General features: G+C 37.1%; 1 protein-coding gene, 1 long non-coding RNA gene and 1 other non-coding gene across 4 annotated transcripts in view; 2 read left to right on the plus strand and 1 right to left on the minus strand.

Annotated features, from left to right (window-relative positions):
* Positions 1 to 6945: 6945 nt before the first annotated feature.
* On the plus strand, positions 6946 to 12838 carry LOC123231679. Of its 2 annotated transcripts, none has more exons than XR_006505117.1 (6): positions 6946 to 7079; positions 9429 to 9491; positions 10392 to 10479; positions 10762 to 10834; positions 11238 to 11332; positions 12492 to 12838. It is a non-coding gene; the product is annotated as an uncharacterized LOC123231679 (long non-coding RNA). The 2 variants fall into 2 exon arrangements; XR_006505118.1 differs by having other exon boundaries at positions 11241 to 11332.
* LOC123232802 lies at positions 10598 to 10687 on the plus strand. Its single transcript, XR_006505305.1, has one exon. It is a non-coding gene; the product is annotated as a small nucleolar RNA SNORD87 (small nucleolar RNA).
* Positions 12839 to 15302: 2464 nt separating the features above from the next.
* Positions 15303 to 18159, minus strand: part of MCMDC2 (minichromosome maintenance domain containing 2) — a 31863-nt gene continuing 29006 nt past the window's right edge. Inside the window, exons 13-14 of the mRNA XM_044657978.1 lie at positions 17560 to 17669; positions 15303 to 16373 (exon numbers count right to left, since the gene is read on the minus strand). Coding sequence (XP_044513913.1) covers positions 16213 to 16373; positions 17560 to 17669 — 271 coding nt within the window. The 3' untranslated portion in view covers positions 15303 to 16212. The remainder of the gene's footprint in view (positions 16374 to 17559; positions 17670 to 18159) is intronic.

An 18159-nucleotide genomic window follows, 5' to 3' on the forward strand; every position in this document is an offset into this window, starting at 1 on the left:
GAAAACACCAGGCCATAGTAATCATGCACCGCTGCCTTCTAGTTACAGCTCAACTTGTTGTTGTGGGCACCTAGGGGACCAGGGAGTTCTTTGAGTCATTCACCAACATGAAAATAGACTGTTTTCTTGGTGGCCAAAGGTATTGATTTACTAATGAGATTTACATGTGTCATTACAATTCCTAGTTTCTACTGTAACAGTTCACAAGACAAATAAATACTATATATAATGGGGTGTGTGTTTGTGAAGGAGAGACACAAAGACACAGACAGAAAGACAGAGACAAAGACAGAGAGCCAGATAGCAACAGAGACAGAATAACAAACAGAAGCAGACAAACACAAGAGACAGATTGATAAGAAGAGACAAAATTCTTTGACATAAAATTGAGTTTAATATATTTTTACTTTCCAGAGCTTTGTCCGCTCACTTTATGCAGTATATATGTATACATATACACATACACATATACATATACATATATACATATCTATATATCCCCCCCAGCCACTTTTGGAAAATCAGCGATGATAAACATAAATATGTAAAAGATGGAAAATACTTCATTTGCCCCTTTAAAGAAAAATAATTCTCTGAGGTATCCTCTCACCCTATCAGATAAGCTAAAATACAGAAAGAGTAAACAAAATGATAAAAAGGCATGTGGAAAAATTGGGACACTAATGTACTGTTGTTGAAATTGTGAACTGATCCAATCATTTTGGTGAGCAATTTAGAATTATGCCCCAAATGTCATAAAACTATGTATATGCTTTGATCTAGCAATACCACTATTAGGTCTATTTTCCAAAGTTGTCAGGTGAAAAAAAAAAAAGAACCTGTATGTTCAAAAATATTTATAGCAGATCTCTTTGTGGTGGCAAAGAATTGGAAATCAAGAGGCTATTCGCCAACTGGGATATGCATGAATAAGTTGTGATATATGATTGTTATAGAATATTATACTCTATTGTAAGAAATGATAAACAGGTTAGTTTTAGAAAAACATGGAAAGGCTTCCATAAAATAATGCAGAGTAAAATGAGCAGAATCCAAAGAATGTTGTATACAGCAATAACAAAATTGTTCAAAGAGTAATTGTGAATTACTAAGCAATTATGAGTATTATGATCATTCAAATCAACCATGTAGGACTTTAGAAGGGAAATGTTATCCATCCCCAGAGAAAGAACTGAGATATATGGAAGGATGTATTTTATGATTCTTATATCTATATATCTATATCTTATATCTATATCACTTATATCTATATCAAATGTCCACCTTCTCTACTGTAGGGTTGGGAGGGATTGAGACAACTCAAAATGTAACTAAAGAAATATGTGAAAAAGAAAAATGATTATATCAGCTCAGCTGTATGGGTGACAGAATCTAGCTCACTTTATGCAAAATGGTGGACCATTACTATAATAGCAATTAGACTGTTAAGTAGAGGGAAAGGGTGGCATTTGGAGCATTGAAAACTTGGAAATGGTCTGTTTTGCTTGTTTCATAGAAGCTGGGTTTGATGATTGGGGCAGAGAAACCTTCTCCTAGATTGATCTATAAAGCAATATCTACCAAAGTATTGACTTACTTAACTAAATACGTAGTCAATTCCACTTAGATTGATAAACATTTATTAATTGCCTACTGTGTGGAGGACAAATAATTAAATATTGGAAGAGGTAAACAAAGAAATGGGACAGAGTTCCTACTTTCATATAATCTGTAGTCTTATAGAAGGATAAGACACAAATTCAAATATTTATAGAACACAAATGTATCAGAAGATTGAAAAACAAAGGACTGTCTGAAGTCTGAGGGTCAGAACTGACAAGAGGGACAAAAGGTAGATAATAATGTAAAGGTGGAGATCTAGTCACAGGGAACATTGTGAACATAGTCACAGAAACAAGAGGGAACATAGCAAGTTCAGGAGAAAGTAGTTCAGTTTGCCTTAAACACAGATGATGTCGGGAGAGAAATATGAGATGAGGATGAAAAGGTATACAGTGTCCAGGTTGTGAAGGATTCTGGATAATAAAGGGTTTTGAACTTGACTTGAAGGCAAGGAGGAAGTACTGAGGTGTTTTGAGTAGTAGAATCTCAGAAACTAATATACACATTCACAAAATGGGTCTTCTAGCACTGTGAAAGATGAATTGAAGTAGGAGAAAGTGAAGGAGGGAAAACCATTTGAAGGCATGTGGTAATGAGGCACCAGGGACACAGCAGTGAGAAGAGAGGGCACAGGTGTGAGAAATAACAGTGCTTGGTATCTATTTGGAAATTAAAGGGGAAGTAGATAGATGAATAAAAAAAAATACTGAGGTTTGAACATGGAAGTCTCAGTGAATGGTGATGCCAGATGCAGAAATAGTGAAGCTGGAAGGAGGAAAAATAGGAAAGGAAATCATTCTATTTTTTGGACATATGATCATAGTCTCATCACCTAAATTTTATGGATGAGAAAACTGAGCCTCAAGGAAGTGAAGTGATTTGCCAAAAGTCACAAAGTTTTATAAATTCCAGAGCTAGGATTTGAACTCTTCATCTCCAAATTCAGAGTCCTTTCCAGTCTATCACATTTGTTGAACATAAAGTGATGAAGGAGAAGGGAACAAGATTTTATTAGGCATTTACTAAGTGCCAGGCACTGTGCTAAGGGCTTTACAAATATTAGATCATTAGATCTTTGAAAAATTTCTGGAAGGTAGCTACTATCATTATCCTTATTTTACATTTGAAGAAGTGGTGGCAGGCAGAGGATGTGTGATTTAGCCTGGATCACATAAGTAGATGTCTGAAGCTAGATTTGAATTTAAGTTTTCTTGTCCTCAGGACCAATGCTCCATGCACTACAGCGCCATTTAGGCAATCTCCACATAAAGAAGCAGCGTTGCATATTAGAAAGAAGGGTTTGGAGTTAGAGGACATGGTGTTGGAATCTCAGCACTGCTATTACCTTTGTAATGAGAATAAATCATTGGACTTCTCTAGGCTAAAGTTTCCTCATTTATAAGGGTTTGGGTAATATAAAAACAACAGGCTCCTAGAGTGTGGGATGGGTGAGGAAAGTGAAGCAGAGCCAGTTGGAACCCCCTCACAGATCAACTCAAGAGCCTGCTGAATTACTTTTGGGGATATATACTAATGGCTTCCCTATATAGAGTGGATTGATACACTCCTTATACACAGGATTGGAAGAGGGAAATGTTTCCCAGTAGAGAGAGAGGTCTTTTGCCTGTGATATAAACAGACTGAGATAGCCTGATAAACTTATTCACAACCCTTCCCTGCCTAACTGAATTTCAGTTGAAAATGTTGGGAGCTTCTCTGGTAAGTCTATGGCTTGTTCTCCTCTTAAATTCTTGGTTGGATGAATCAAATGCTATCTGAACTGATATAAATGTTTTAATAACAGACTGGAAATAGAGGGAAGGGAAGAAGGATGAAGGAAAGAGGATATGGGAGATCTCTATTGAATATCTACTGAAGTCTAATAAGTCTTTGAATCTGGCCAGGGCAAAAGCCCCAAACCTCAATTTATCTTCCCCTCTGTCCACTAGGCCTTCCTTCCTAATGGTTTCTAAGATGAATTAAATGATGATAAGTGGGATTATTGAAGGTGTCTGTTGATGTTAAAGATAGAGAAATTGGTTCCTAAATGAGTCTCTGATATCTCTCAGCAGTCTTTGAGTGCAGGGTCAGACTTGGCAGGAACTCAAAGATGGTCACAAGAACAGATGCCAAGGATCAGTAATGGTTTGAGTTTGCTTGATCCAGGAGATAGCAGGTTAACACCTCCTCCTCCTTTCAGCTCCCCAAAACCAACTCCTTAGCTTGGGGTTTTGTCCCCTTTTATATCTTGGCTCCAATGGTCTTCAACCGACCCTGCCTTCTTGGGGTTCCGGTGAACCCCATTAAAATTCTACCTTATAGCAAGATGACTTCTAAATCCCTTCCAAATCTAAATCCTATTATCCTACATCAGGTAGGCAGTCAGAGAAGAAAGGTCAGCAAGCAATGGACATGTGGTCCTGGGAGTCATTTTTATCATTGTGGTACAAACTGTGGAAGTAAGTAAAATTATCAAGGGATAAAGTTTAATGAAGCAAGAGAAGAAGGTCAAGGACAAATCCTTGGGGAACAACCATAGTAAATGATGAGGAAAAGTAGGAGGAAACAGAAGTTACTGGTAACCTTTTTAAAAAAAGATTCAGTTTTATTTTCAATTCCAAATTTTCTCCCTCAGTCCCCTTCCTCACTAAGAAGGCAAAAAAATAAAATAAAATGAAATAAAATCCATTACGGGGGCAGCTGGGTGGCTCACTGAATTGAAAGTCAGGCCTAGAGATGGGAGGTCCTAGGTTCAAATCTGCCTTAGACACTTCCTAGCTATGTGACCCTGAGCAAGTCACTTAATTCCCATTGCCTAGCCCAGTGATGGGCAACCTTTTGAGCCTGGTGTGCCAAAATGCGCCAAAAAACTGAGCATAACTTGGGTGGTGTGTCACTTTGAGAAACGAACAACAGAATTTTGTGATATTTATAGTTTAAATAACAAAAATGTATAATTGTAATATATAACTGTATTTAATAAACCAAAATGGGTAAATTAATATAGATAGAATTGTCACCTATAATGCACAGAGTGTCTACACTACACTACAGCAAATGTTTCATCCTTGGCATTCGGCCTGATACTTCTCTGTATCCGTACATCTTCTGTATGTGGCCTAGCCTTTACTATTCTTCTGCTATTGATTCTAAGATGGAGGGTAAGGGTTTAAAAAATATATATGTATAGTTACGCAAAACCAATTTCTGCATATATGGTTATTTGTTTCTTAAAGAAAGAAATAGAAGAAAATATGCTTCACTCTGTACTCTGAATCTCAGCTCTCTCTCTCTGAAGGAGAATAACCTGTTTGCTCATGACTCCTCTGGAACTATGGTTGGTCATTTTGTTGATCAGAGTTACTAGGTCTTTCAAAGTTGATTACCATAACAATATTGTTAATTATGAATTCTTTTAATTCTGCTCATTTCACTTTGCATCTGTTTATATGCCTTCCTAGTTTTTTTCTCAAATCATACCCTTTTAACCATCCCTATCTGAAACTAGTTATTTATATACCATACATTTATCAACCATTTCCCATTTGATAAACATTCTCTTAGTTTTGAATTCTTTGTCACTTCAAAAAAGAGCTGCTAATGATTATTTTTGTATAAACATATAAATCTTTTCCTTTTTCTCTCTTTGTGGTACAGATGGTATTACTAGACAAGTATAGCATAGTTGCTTTTTGAACATAGCTCCAAATTTCTTTCCAGAATGTAGGACTAATTCATAACTCTATCAGCAGTGCATTAGTGTATCTATTTGATGGCTATCTGGTGGTAGCTCAGAGTTGTTTTAATTTGTGTTTCTTTAACTATTAGTGATTTAGAGTATGGTTCATGTAGCTATTGAGAGTTTTGGTTCTTTCTCTGAAAACTGCCTATACAAATCCTTTGACCAATTATCAGTTGGGCTCTTATTCTTGTAAGTTTGACTCAATTCCCTTTATATTTTATTTTTCTTTCTTTTTTTTTAAACCCTTGCCTTCTGTCTTAGAATCAATACTGTATATTTGTATTGGTTCCAAGGCAGAAGAGTGGTAAGGGTTAGGCAATAGGGATTAAGTGACTTGCCCAGGGTCACATAGCTGGGAAGTATCTGAGGCCAGATTTTAACCCAGGCCGCTTCCCTCCCCCCATCTCTAGGCCTGGCTTTCAATCCACTGAGCCACCCAGCCGCCCCCAGTTCCCTATATATTTTAATTCTTTAAAAAAAAATTTTTTTTAAACCCTTAACTTCTGTGTATTGGCTCCTTGGTGGAAGAGTGGTAAGGGTGGGCAATGGGGGTCAAGTGACCTGTCCAGGGTCACACAGCTGGGAGGTGTCTGAGGTCAGATTTGAACCCAGGACCTCCTGTCTCTAGGTCTGGCTCTCAATCCACTGAGCTACCCAGCTGCCCCCTGAGATGCTAAATCTTGAACACACATTTCCTTTAAAATATGATGTTTTGAAATAACATAATTTTTCATGATAATTATTGAATCATTTTTGATTTACATTAACAAACTTCTTGTTATAAATTATTTTGTCTTAAAATAGTATAGTACCCAGCTGCCCCCTTCCCTATATATTTTAGAAAAATCATTGTCAACTATTTTGAGAGAACAGTTTTCAATTAAACAGTGAGAATGGAAGCCAGATCTCATCGAATCTAGAAAAATGTGAATAATGTGAAAGAAAAAGGAGCTTAGTAGTGTTGGGGTAAAAAATGTGCTGGTAGCTGTGGGGGGAGAAGGGCCAAGAAAAGGCTTTTTTAGAACCAGGGAAACCCGAGTATGTTTGTAAGCTGACCATTTAAATTTTGTGGAGAGGAAAAAAACAAAGATTCTGCGGCGAGAGGGGATGACTCATGGAATAAGGTTAGCAAGGACAGAGGTAAAGGAATTAGCTTAGTAAGAAGCAGAAATGAAATTCTATTATTAGAGCGATGTTGGGCAATTAATTAAAACGAGTTGGGGAAGGACTAGTTTGGTAGCCTTCACGAATCACAAATGAGAAGCTATCAGTATCAGAAGGAGTTTAAAAAAATAAAGGGAGGGAAGGAGCGAAAAAGGAAAGAGTGAAGCAAGCACAGCCGCATTTAAAAAATACCTTGCCTCTCGCGCCATTACACGTTGGCGCCTGCGCAGAACTAGGGGTCGCAGACAAAGCCAGGCCCAGCTCCCCTCCCCACTAAAAGTCCGCCTAGAAAAGGAAGGGCTTTCCTAAAGGGCGCTTTCAACCGGAAAAGGCGGAGCCTCGTCAGCGGAAAAAGCGGAAAGGGTTGTACCTTGCTCACAGCCGCCTTTTAAAGGCAGGCGTCCTTCCTTCGCTCTTTCCTTTCTCGCCGTTGATGTCTCCGTGTCATCATGTTTCTTTTCGACTTCGGACACAGCACGTGGTGCGGAGTCCCTGGAGTGTTCGGGGCGCTCCGGCCACACTTAGGCCCTGTGCAGGAACTGTATTTTAAGTGAGTAATGCTTCGGGGCTTTTCCTACAGTGGGTGGCAGCGTGAGTGTGCGGTTGTCGCGAGGGTTTGGGCCGGAGCTGGCGTTGCACCGCCGGGAAGAGAGGGAAGGAGGGCAGAGCCCATACCCTACTTCCCCCGACTAGCCAGAGGCCTGGGCTGGAAGGGACCGCGCATGGTCCGCCTTAATCCGCGCAATGGCAGGCCCCGCGGCCTGAGAGGGGGATGGTCCAGCTGCACCGGGCCCCGGCAAGGCACCGGTGACTTTGATCAACTTAGATTTTCATAAACTGAGAAATTCTTTTACTTGAAATTTTTATATTTGTTTTCATTCATTTTTTCCTTAATGCACATTAAAAACTGTATGTATTGTACCATAAGGCATGTTATCTTTTATTCTTACACAGTCCTTAGGTGTGTGTTTGCTGGATTGAGCAGTTAGTTGGCTTCGCTACAACCAACCTTACAAGTGGGTCCTCTTTTTAAATTTAAACTTTAAAAGCAGGGAAGTGATTATACATGCCCCACCAGATAATGGTTGGTTAAAAAATGACAGTAATTTGCGGGAGGCTTAGTTTAAGTAAGCGGAATTACCAGCGTTGAGGCCTAGTTTGTCTTTCAAGTAAATCTGGCTCCATTGAAAGCTAATCTTTCTTTGCATTCCCATCCGCTGCATTTTGAGCCAGAACTGTACGTTACATGTGACGATGTTGAATTTCCTAGTTAATCATGGGTTTTCATTCGTTTTGGCTTTATTCAATAGCCTATTATATTTGATGGCACAAATACAAGACACTGAAGGTTGAGTGTTAGTGAGATTCATCTTGATGTAATTCAGTTTAGATTTTAAAAATTGTTATATTACAGTAGGAAAAGTTTATTTACCTAGCTGCTTTCTGCACTTTTAGATGCAAACTGACTTGATTCTGTACATCTTAAATCTTGTCAGACTGATCATCCCCTTGGCCAAGATATAAATGGTTTGCCATTTCCTTCTCCATCTTACTTGCAGGTGAAGAAACTCAGGCAAAAAGGGTTTAAATGATTTGCATAAGATCACATAGACAGTATGTATCTGAGGCCAGATTTGAACTTGGGAAGATGAGTCTTCCTGACCCCAGACCGGGCACTCTTGACCCACCAAGTCAGTGCAAATATTTGCCATTTATAGTTAGTCTGTGCTGTTTGACTCAAAATCTTCTATTAATCTGATTGCCTTGTGCTATTTACATTGGTAATTTTCAGTCTGCTAAAGTTTTATAAAACTTACCACTCCTGGGTTAAGGACTGTCCCTAGCCCGCATGAAAAAGGAGGAGGATTGGGCGTGGGGCTAGCAACCCCACCCTGTAAAAAAAAACTACATCTGCTAAAGAAACTGCAACCTAAAGTAGGGGCAGCTGGGCTAGCTCAGTGGATTGAGAGCCAGGCCTAGAGATGAAGGGTCCTAGGTTCAAATCCAGGCTCAGACACTTCCCAGCTGGGTGACCCTGAGCGACCCATTGCCTACTGGTTGTGGCCCTATGCTCCTAGAATGGAGTCCCAGGATTAAAAAAAAAAAAAAGGTTTTATAAAACATGAGCACAAACAAGTCAATTTCAGGAACTCAATTAAAGCTCTCTAATTAGAGCACAGCATGATATTGATTGTGTTTAATTACTTTCTATCTTTCAAGTCTTAAAAATAAGAATGTTATACTTAGAAATCAATTCTGAATGGTTTCATAAATAAATCATTTTCAATAACTACTTCTAATTCAAGTAATTTCTTTTCCCCGTTATATTGGGCATAGAGGACTTGATCACTTCTGACCATGCCCTTTACTCCATTTGATCCTGCTTTTAATAGCAGTTTGGGACTTAATTCTATAGGGTTTCATCTGAGTTTGTGTGTGTCAGTCATGGGAAAGTATACCCCAATGTAACTTAAACTGAAAATACAGGAATGATACTAGTTATGTTGAGGTGTACAAACTGAACGTTGTAGATCCCGCCTTTAAGTTAGTCTCAATCCTTTGAACAGAAAAGCAATAGCTTGGCTACTCATTAGGAACATGTTCTTTAAAAAATCAATACTTAAGGAATGTAGTTTATTTCTTTATGAACTCCAACCACTTTCCTGCTTATGGTAGAATGACATTTCCGTTATAAAACTAAATATCTCAGATCTAAACAAATAAGGTTCAACCCTCATGGCATAATGATGATTTATTTTTTTAAAAAAAATGCCGTTTACCCAACTGAGTGCATCATTGAGGTAACTTGAAAATCTGATGTGCCGTGATTAGCTTGAATAAACTGTCAACTCAAGACAATTCAAACTTTTAAAAATGGTATTTTTCCCCCCCTTTTAAGGAAATGAAGAGATTTTGCCCAGGATCTGAGCCAAAAATGCTGCATGCTGTTAAATCTATTGAGGTAATTAAAATTCTGTTGTGCCACGTGTCTATTCCCATATACAGCTATTTGGAATTTTCTTTTGTTAATCATACTTTGGCTTAATATATAAAATTTTTTTTCTTAGACAATTTAAACAGTACCCTACAGGAAACAAGCTTGTCTATATATTAGAAAGTGGTTTTCCTACTACATATACAGAATTTGAATTGCACCAGACTTCATTGTCCAATCCATATCTGACCATGAAGGCTTATAATGGAGACCCCATCACCCAACTCAGACAGTCCATTCTACTCAGCTCTTAATTGTCAGATCCTATATCCTTTCCTTTAGGAGGTAACTTAATTTGTCCACCCCTCATCTGTATAATGAGAAAAGACAGATTAAATGACCTGGATCTCTTAACACTTAACAACTGTAACCCTAAATTACCTTAATTCCATTCTAGTTTTGCCATGGAACTGGGTTAATAGAACAAGTCCTTATCACTCCCCTTTCAAATTTTGCTACAATTTAGATCTGGAAGGCATCTAATACACATATACTTTCACCATCATACCTTTTATGTGACTTACTTGTTCCCAACTGCATGCGGTAATAATAGTAGCACTTCAGACTTGAGCACTGGATCACAGGTCTGGAGCCTTCTGGAGTAAATATACTTATTTGACTCAATTTATTCTGGTACTCCTTGGACTGAGACTATGGCCCTTCCTGCCACCAGTCATTATTTACTGTAGCCAAAGTGATCTCCAGCCACAGATCTGACTAGCATTTTCCTTCTCAAACCTTCAATATCCCCTAGGGATCCACAAACTTTTTAAGCAAATTAAGACTTAATGTGATAACATTGGAAATGTCTAGAATAAATGAACTAGGATATGCTAATTTAAAAGGAAATCTTATTTGAATTTCTAGGTTTAAAAGGCATGAAAATGAGAAAATATTAAGGAAGAATCAAGTGTCTTAAGCAAGAGTCATGGATGAACAAGGAAGGTAACCAGTAGTAAGTTGGATACTTCTGTTTTTTGTTCTTGGTGTAGCTATTGTTTGTATTAACTTTGGTAGGAATGTAATCCCTCAATTTTTTGTATTCTGCCTAACAAAAAATAGTTTTAATAGTGACTGGTACTATGATGACTTAATTCTACCTTAATTGCCGTTTACCCAACTGAATTTTACTTTGATGTAAATCTAAAGACTGAGCTACCAGTAACTTTAAATTATTTACTACATGTAAATAGCAGAAATAACATTTTCTAAATATGTATACTTTTTCTTTCCTGAGACTATAGGTAGTTTTGGATGGATATCCAAATCTGTACGTTGACAAGATTCCGATTTCAGTTTTATTTTAGCAGGTAAGTCAAAAGTAAAAGACAATTTGAATTTTTAGATTATGTGTATCATGTTGTATTCAATATAATGTTGTGGTGTGGTGGTATAATAGAAAAGGACACTTTAAAAAATCTTGCCTTGGATTACCTTGTAAGACCAAATGGGATAATAGTCTGGAGTACTTTGCAAACCTTTCAATCAGTGTCTTTGGATAATTAACTGCATCATAGCAAACTGAATTTTGAGCTTATTTCCTCATTACAAACTGAGGGAGTTGTACTGGTCCATAGACCTTGTGAATTTTTTAGTATATAAAAAAGAACAGATAACTTGTGGGTAAAACATGCAATTTGTAAACTGGAGACATTTTATAATTAGCAGGAAAGGGTTGTGTTATGGAGTATTGACATAACATTTTTATTCCAGCAGAAATTTCTGAAACTGCCAGTGCCTGAATGGGTGCAGGTCTGAATCAACACTTTGGGTGTGGTGTACAAGTGTTCAGTTCAAGAATTCATGAGGTAATTTTTTTTTTTTAACCCTTAACTTCTGTGTATTGGTTCCTTGGTGGAAGAGTAAGGGGGGGGAAATGGGGGTCAAGTGACTTGCCCAGGGTCACACAGCATGAGGTAATTTTGACTTAAGTTATAGAATTGGTTTTTAAATTAATATTTCAGAGAAGCAACTTTGCTGGTTTAATGATGATTTGACAAGTTTTTGCCGTTTACCCTACTGAACATTTTGATGACCTATAAATCTGAATCCCAGCAAAAGCACAAACAGTAATTGTCTTTATAGTGTTCATTTTGATGATTTGTCCAATTTTTTATATACATATCTAATAACTTGACACATTTCTTTACCAGTATGACTATTTTAATGAAGGGCTTGATGGCAGTTTTGTTTCATGTCCACAGTGGTTAAGATAACAATTTTTAGGTTCTTAACCTTTCATCTATAAGGTCTTGTTGGACTAGAATTTTACTGATATAACATGGGAAAGTATTCCTTTGAGATACAGGCCTAGAGGAGTAGGGATGGGGTTAAATGGGGAATCTGTAGTGGCCAGGCTTGACACTGCCACCACCTTTGGGCAGGTCTTTGTCACCTAATGCCTGGACTACTCTTAATAGCTTTGGTCCTTGGTAAAGTATTGAGGCACACCTTTCCCCTATATCAGGGGTCAGCAATCTTTGGCCGTGAGCCATAAACATTTTTTAAAATGTAATTTCTTGAGCCATACAGTGCTCACAGTGCAGTGCGCTCCTGTAACAGCGCCTGAAAAAAAACTATGGCTTCTGCAGAAAGAGCCATATCTGGCCTTCAAGATCCAGATATGGCTCGAGCCATACATTGCCGACCCCTGCCCTATATCCTTTTCAAATCCAGTGGCTCCCTATGGCTTCCAGGATCCAATATAAATTGTGTTTGGCTTTCAGAACCTGGTAGCTTCTGCATACTCCAGTATAGCAACACCTCCATTCTTGCTGTTCTCAAGCGATTGTCCATTGTTTTCCTTGACTGTTCCAGTTATTATATCCTCTTCCCCTATTTGACATACCTTGTAGTTTGAAATTGTTTTGTAGGTTTTTTAATGTGATACATACATTTTAAACTTGGAAAATGTTTCTACTATAGAATTCATTGCCAATTTAATGTTTCCCTCACAAACTTTTTCAGCTCTTGAGGAAAATATGTAACCACAGAGATGCAGTGGGAAGAAGACAAAGAAACTCAGTTTTGACCTTGAATGTGATCACGTAGATAGACCACATTATTATCTTCAATCAACTGTGCTATTGCTGTTCAGTTGTGTCTTACTCTTCTGGGCCAGCCCCTTTCTGTCTTACTAAGTTCCTAGTGATATAACACTTGTCCATTTCATCCTCAGCTATCATCGGAATTATCTTCATGTTTGAGTTTGGCCATAGTTCTCCCATTGACTGTAATTCTGGCTTTTGATTCAGCTAGCCTGGCATTTAACATGCTGTACTCTGCATATAAGTTAAATAAAGTGATGATATATAGCCTTATTGTGTTCTTTTCCCAATAATTTACTTGCTTGTAAGCAATGGGAGTTAAAGTGTCTTGACCAGATTTGAACTTGGCATCCTCCCACCTTTAGGCCTGGATATCTCCCCTGAGCCACCTGTTTTTCATCTCATTAAGTCCCTCTTTTTTTGTTTGTTTAAATCTTACCCAGTTTTCTTGAACTGCCTCCCATTCTATTTGCATTGCTCATTTAAGAAAACAATATTCTTGCTATTCTGGAACTTTTGGGACATGAATCCACTATTTGACAAAAACTGCTGGGAAAATTGGAAGCCAGTATGGGAGAGATTCGGTTTAGATCAACATCTCACACCCTATACCAAGATAAATTCAGAATGGGTGAATAACTTGAATATAAAGAAGGAAACTATAAATTAGGTGAACACAGAATAGTATACTTGTCAGATCTTTGGGAAAGGAAAGATTTTAAAATGAAGCAAGATTTAGAAAAAGTTATGAAATGTAAAATATTTTTTATTACATTAAAAAGGTTTTGTACAAACAAAACCAATGCAACCAAAATTGGAAGGGAAGCAACAAATCAGGAAAAAAATATAACAAAACGCTTACAAAGGTCTAATTACTAAAATATATAAGGAGCTTGTAATAAGGAATAAGTCAAGGTAAGTGTAAAATTTAGAAAAGTATATTCGAAAATGCAAGCTCGAGTTGAACATTCCGAGGGCTTTTGGAATGTGGCAGAAAGGGCACAGAACTTTTGAACTCTGGGACAGTTGGGAGTTTTGCCACTGGTAGAGGAGCTTGTGCTCTGATCTCACTGAAGAAACCCCACTTGAACTATGAAATAAGTCTGGATCAGCAGCTTTGGAGGGTGGACCTCCATCCAGGTCTGTAACAGCCTATTGGAGTGATCCAGTGGAGTTAGTGGACTGTACCAACATTCTGGACCCTGGGACAGCAGAGAACATCGTGGGAGCAATTAGTGAAATCCCCAAACCCTGTCAAACTTGTATTTAGTGTAGTGTAGTGTAAGTTTTATCTTCCCTGCCCTGATTTCCTGGACCACCTAAACCCCTCTATCTTCCCTCCTATAGTGGTTAAAAGTAGCATGCCCCATTCCCACTTGCCCTACTTTAATTATTAAAATCCTTTTATGTTGCTTCTTACTGTCTCATTATAACCCCAAAGGACTCACAAATATTTAATTAGTTTCCCTGGCTAAGTTGAGTGTATAACTGTCATCAAGAATTCCAGATTCCCCTATTACTCTATTTCAAGCTAAATCAATTTTACAAAAAATCAAGCCATTCCCCAATTGATAAATGGGCAAGGGACATGAATAGGTAATTTTCAGATAAATCAAAACTATCAACAAAGACATGAAAAAGTGTTCTAAATCTCTTATAATTGGAGAAATGCAAATCAAACAACTCTGAGGTATCACCTCACCTAGCAGATTGGCTAAAATGACAGCAAAGGAAAGTAATGAATGCTGGAGGGGATGTGGCAAGATTGGGACATTAGTGCATTGCTGGTGGAGTTGTGAACTGATCTAACCATTCTGGCTGACAATTTGGAATCATGCTCAAAGGGCTATAAAAGAATGCCTGCCCTTTGATCCAGCCATACCATTGTTGGATTTGTACAACAAAGAGATCATAGATTATAAGTAGACTTGTACAAAAATATTTATAGCCGCACTCTTTGTGGTGGCAAAAATTGGAAAACCAGGGTATGCCCTTCAATTGGGGAATGGCTGAACAAACTGGTATATGCTGGTGATGGAATACTATTGTGCTCAAAGGAATAAAGAACTGGAGGAATTCCATGTGAACTGGAATGTCCTCCAGGAATTGATGCAGAGCGAAAGGAGCAGAGCCAGAAGAACATTGTACACAGAGACCGATAACACTGGTAAAATCGAATGTAATAGACTTTTTTACTAGCAGCAATGCAATGACCCAGGACAATTCTGAGGGACTTATGGAAAAGAACACTACCCACATTCAGAGGAAGAACTGCAGGAGTGGAAACAGAAGAAAAACAACTGCTTGAACACATGGGCTGATGGGGATATTATTGGGGATGTAGATATTAAATCATAACTCTAGTGCAGTGATGGGCAAACTTTTTAAAGAGGGGGCCAAAGGAAAGGAAATGCTCATCTGTCAGTCTGTTTCTAAGGCAACTCTTTCCAAGTTTCATTGTATCTTACTGTCTTCGTCAGATTAGGAATAACATCACACAGCTGGATAGAACATTTCAGGGGGCCTCATCTGGCCCACAGGCTGTAGTTTGCCCATCACTGCTCTAGTCCAACTATCAATAATATGGAAATAGGTCTTGATCAATTATACATGTAAAACCCAGTGGAATTGTGCATTGGCTACGGGGAGGGCGTGGGGTGTGGGGGAGAGGGAAAGAACATGAATCATGTAACTATGGGAAAATATTCTAAATGGAAAAAAAAAAACAAAACAAAAAAAATCTGAAAATGTAGAGACATCAATAACTACATAGAAACCAGTCTTTGAAACTGGGAAGATCTTTAGGAATTCTCTGGCAATGAAATCTCAGGTTAGATTCCAAATAATCCCAGAAAATAAGAAAAACAGAAGGTTACCATAATTTGGCTTAATTTTCTAAATACAGCCATAATTAGATTCAGAGTCATATAGTTATTGAAGGCCTTTTTAGTAAATTTAAAGCTTTATTAAATCCCCTAGTGCTTTAATAATGACTTTTTTTTTTGTCTTTGCTGGTTCATCTACCTGTTGAATGATTTTTGAGAACCTGACATCACCTAGAACTAAGATCTTAATCCATTTGTTCAGTACTCCAGCTAGCAATCATGCCTGAAAATTCCACCAATTTTAAGCTTCATGAATTTGTGCCCTGTCATCAATTTTATAATTTCGAAGATAAATTTGAAATTCATGCCAATATAAAGTGGAGTCATTTCATTTTTTTAATGTTTCCATCTTGTGGCAGAGACCATAAATTACACTTTTTAAAACAAAATCATTTCCCAGCATTAAACACTAACTGTATTTTCATCCATTTAATTCCCTACCAAAGCATACTACCCAGAAATATTTCCCTTATAGGGTAACGTAGTAACCCTATTATTCCTTGACTTTTGCCAGTTGTAATTTTCTTGTCATACCATGCCATCTTTGGGTCTCCTTAGAATTGGGATTTGGTCAACTAACGTTTGAAGTACAATTTTTACTTTGTTCTCAAAGCTGGGCATGCGTTGTAGTATTTTTTTAGTGACACATTTTTCTTTACAACTACAAACTACCACCTTTTATAGTTGGCGGGGTGGAGTTTCCCATCCTAGTAATTGAGTCCACTTGCCAAAAATACTTTTCCCAAACAATAAATACTATTCTTTGCTTGTAGCAGTAGGTGATCCATATGCTGTGATAAACTCTTGAAGTTGTTGCTGGCACTGAGTTAGGTAAGCATCCCTTTGCTCTAAATCTTCTTCACTACAGAGTTCAAATGGAAATACTGCATTTGGAGGTAGACAAAATATAGCAGCCCCTAAACAAAGAAAAGAAATGATAGTGTAAGGCTTTTGGGAGTTATAAAGATGCTCCTTAAATGGAAATTTGTTTAACTAGATACCCTTTTCCAAGTACACTATTCATTGTAGTGATGTGACAGAGGTGGGTGGGTGGAATGTATATCAGTAGCTTTGACCTTGGATAGACGATACCAATAATCACCTCTTCTGTATCAGAGGCAGCTCCATGTAATAAGGGGCACAGAGCACGATTTTCACTGGTTGAGGGAGTTTAATTACAGGATGTTCACTTAGACCAGTAAAATCAGGTCGCATCTAGACCCCCCTCACCCAAATTTGTTACTTGACACCCAAAAAAATTGGATAGTGAAGGAAATTACAGGAAAGTTTTAGTTTGGGTTGAGAGGCAACTTTTGGTGCAAATTAATCACGAAATAATATAAGATCATGTCACTTGCTCTGCTTTACCTCAGATGGGCAAACTAGAAGCAGTGGGTGGAAGTTGGAGGGACAGATTTATACTTGATGTAGTAGTAGCACTAATGCAAACTCCAAAGAATTCCAAATTACCATTATGGATTAAATATAAACTATTGCCTTTTATCAAAATATTTCTCTGAGAAATTTATGAGGATGAAATGCTTATCTACTCATTGTTCTATTTGAATTTTTTATAGTAAATCATGTTAAAGAGTCAATACTGTAGCCACTCAAATAGAGCACAGAAAGTGGTATACACTAGGTGCACTGTAAGTTATTTCACTATCTTTGTCTAACTTTTGGCCTACATATGTGTGTTAAATACATTACATTTTTTTATTTTAATAAGTTTCCACATAAGTTTTCCCACATTACATGATCCATATTGTCTCCCTCCCTTCTTCCCTCCTCCCTCCCAGAGCTGGCAAGTAATTCGGTCTGGGTTATACATGTATTATCATGCAAAACATTTAAATAAATTTTTTAAAAATGTAAATGTTTTATTAAGCAAATTCACAGACTTGTAGCAATATAAAACTTTGTTTATAATAAGGACCTTAGAGTCAGATAGTGATGTTTCAAATTGTCATAATAAATCTTTATCATTTTATGGCTTTATTTCATTGGTTTTTAGATAACATTTAGTGTGCACTTATGAATATTTATACCACTATCTGGAAAATTTTAATAAAGAAAATTATATAATTTGGAGTAACTGATTACCATATTTCAGTGTCAGAGATGTTTCAAATAATAAAACTGCAATTAAGACATCTTCTTTGAGCACCTTAGTCCTTAAACTTAGTCTAGCGTGTGCTTCAGATAAAGAAATTCTAAGAGAGAAAAAAATGTTTAGTCAAGAGTCTAAGTACTTTAACATTTATAGGAATGAAAATTTCGAACAGATTAAATTAGAACACAAAGGTGTAGATGTTAGTGGCTTCAAGACTAACATAGTTTAATATCTTTTTCAACTTTATTTCTAGCATCATTTCAAAGCAATGCTAAAAAACTAATCATCAATAAACCAGTGAAACTTATAATTATACATAACTGAATAAATGAAATAATACAACATGAAAATAATCTGAGTCACTTTGACTCTCCATCAACTTTCTTTATTCATATATAACCAAACTTTTTTATATTTTTTTCACATAGTTGTACTTAATGTATTCTGTTTTTTATGCTCATTATTTCAGTCTTTCTAGATTTTTAAAATTTCATCTTTATAAATCTTAATTATCCCATGGAACTCCATCATATTGATATACCATAATGAAACCATCTAGTTGTCCTTTTTAAAAAAGACAATTATAAATA

This window comes from Gracilinanus agilis, chromosome 1 (genome assembly GCF_016433145.1).
Source record: "Gracilinanus agilis isolate LMUSP501 chromosome 1, AgileGrace, whole genome shotgun sequence".
Classification (NCBI taxonomy): domain Eukaryota; kingdom Metazoa; phylum Chordata; class Mammalia; order Didelphimorphia; family Didelphidae; genus Gracilinanus; species Gracilinanus agilis.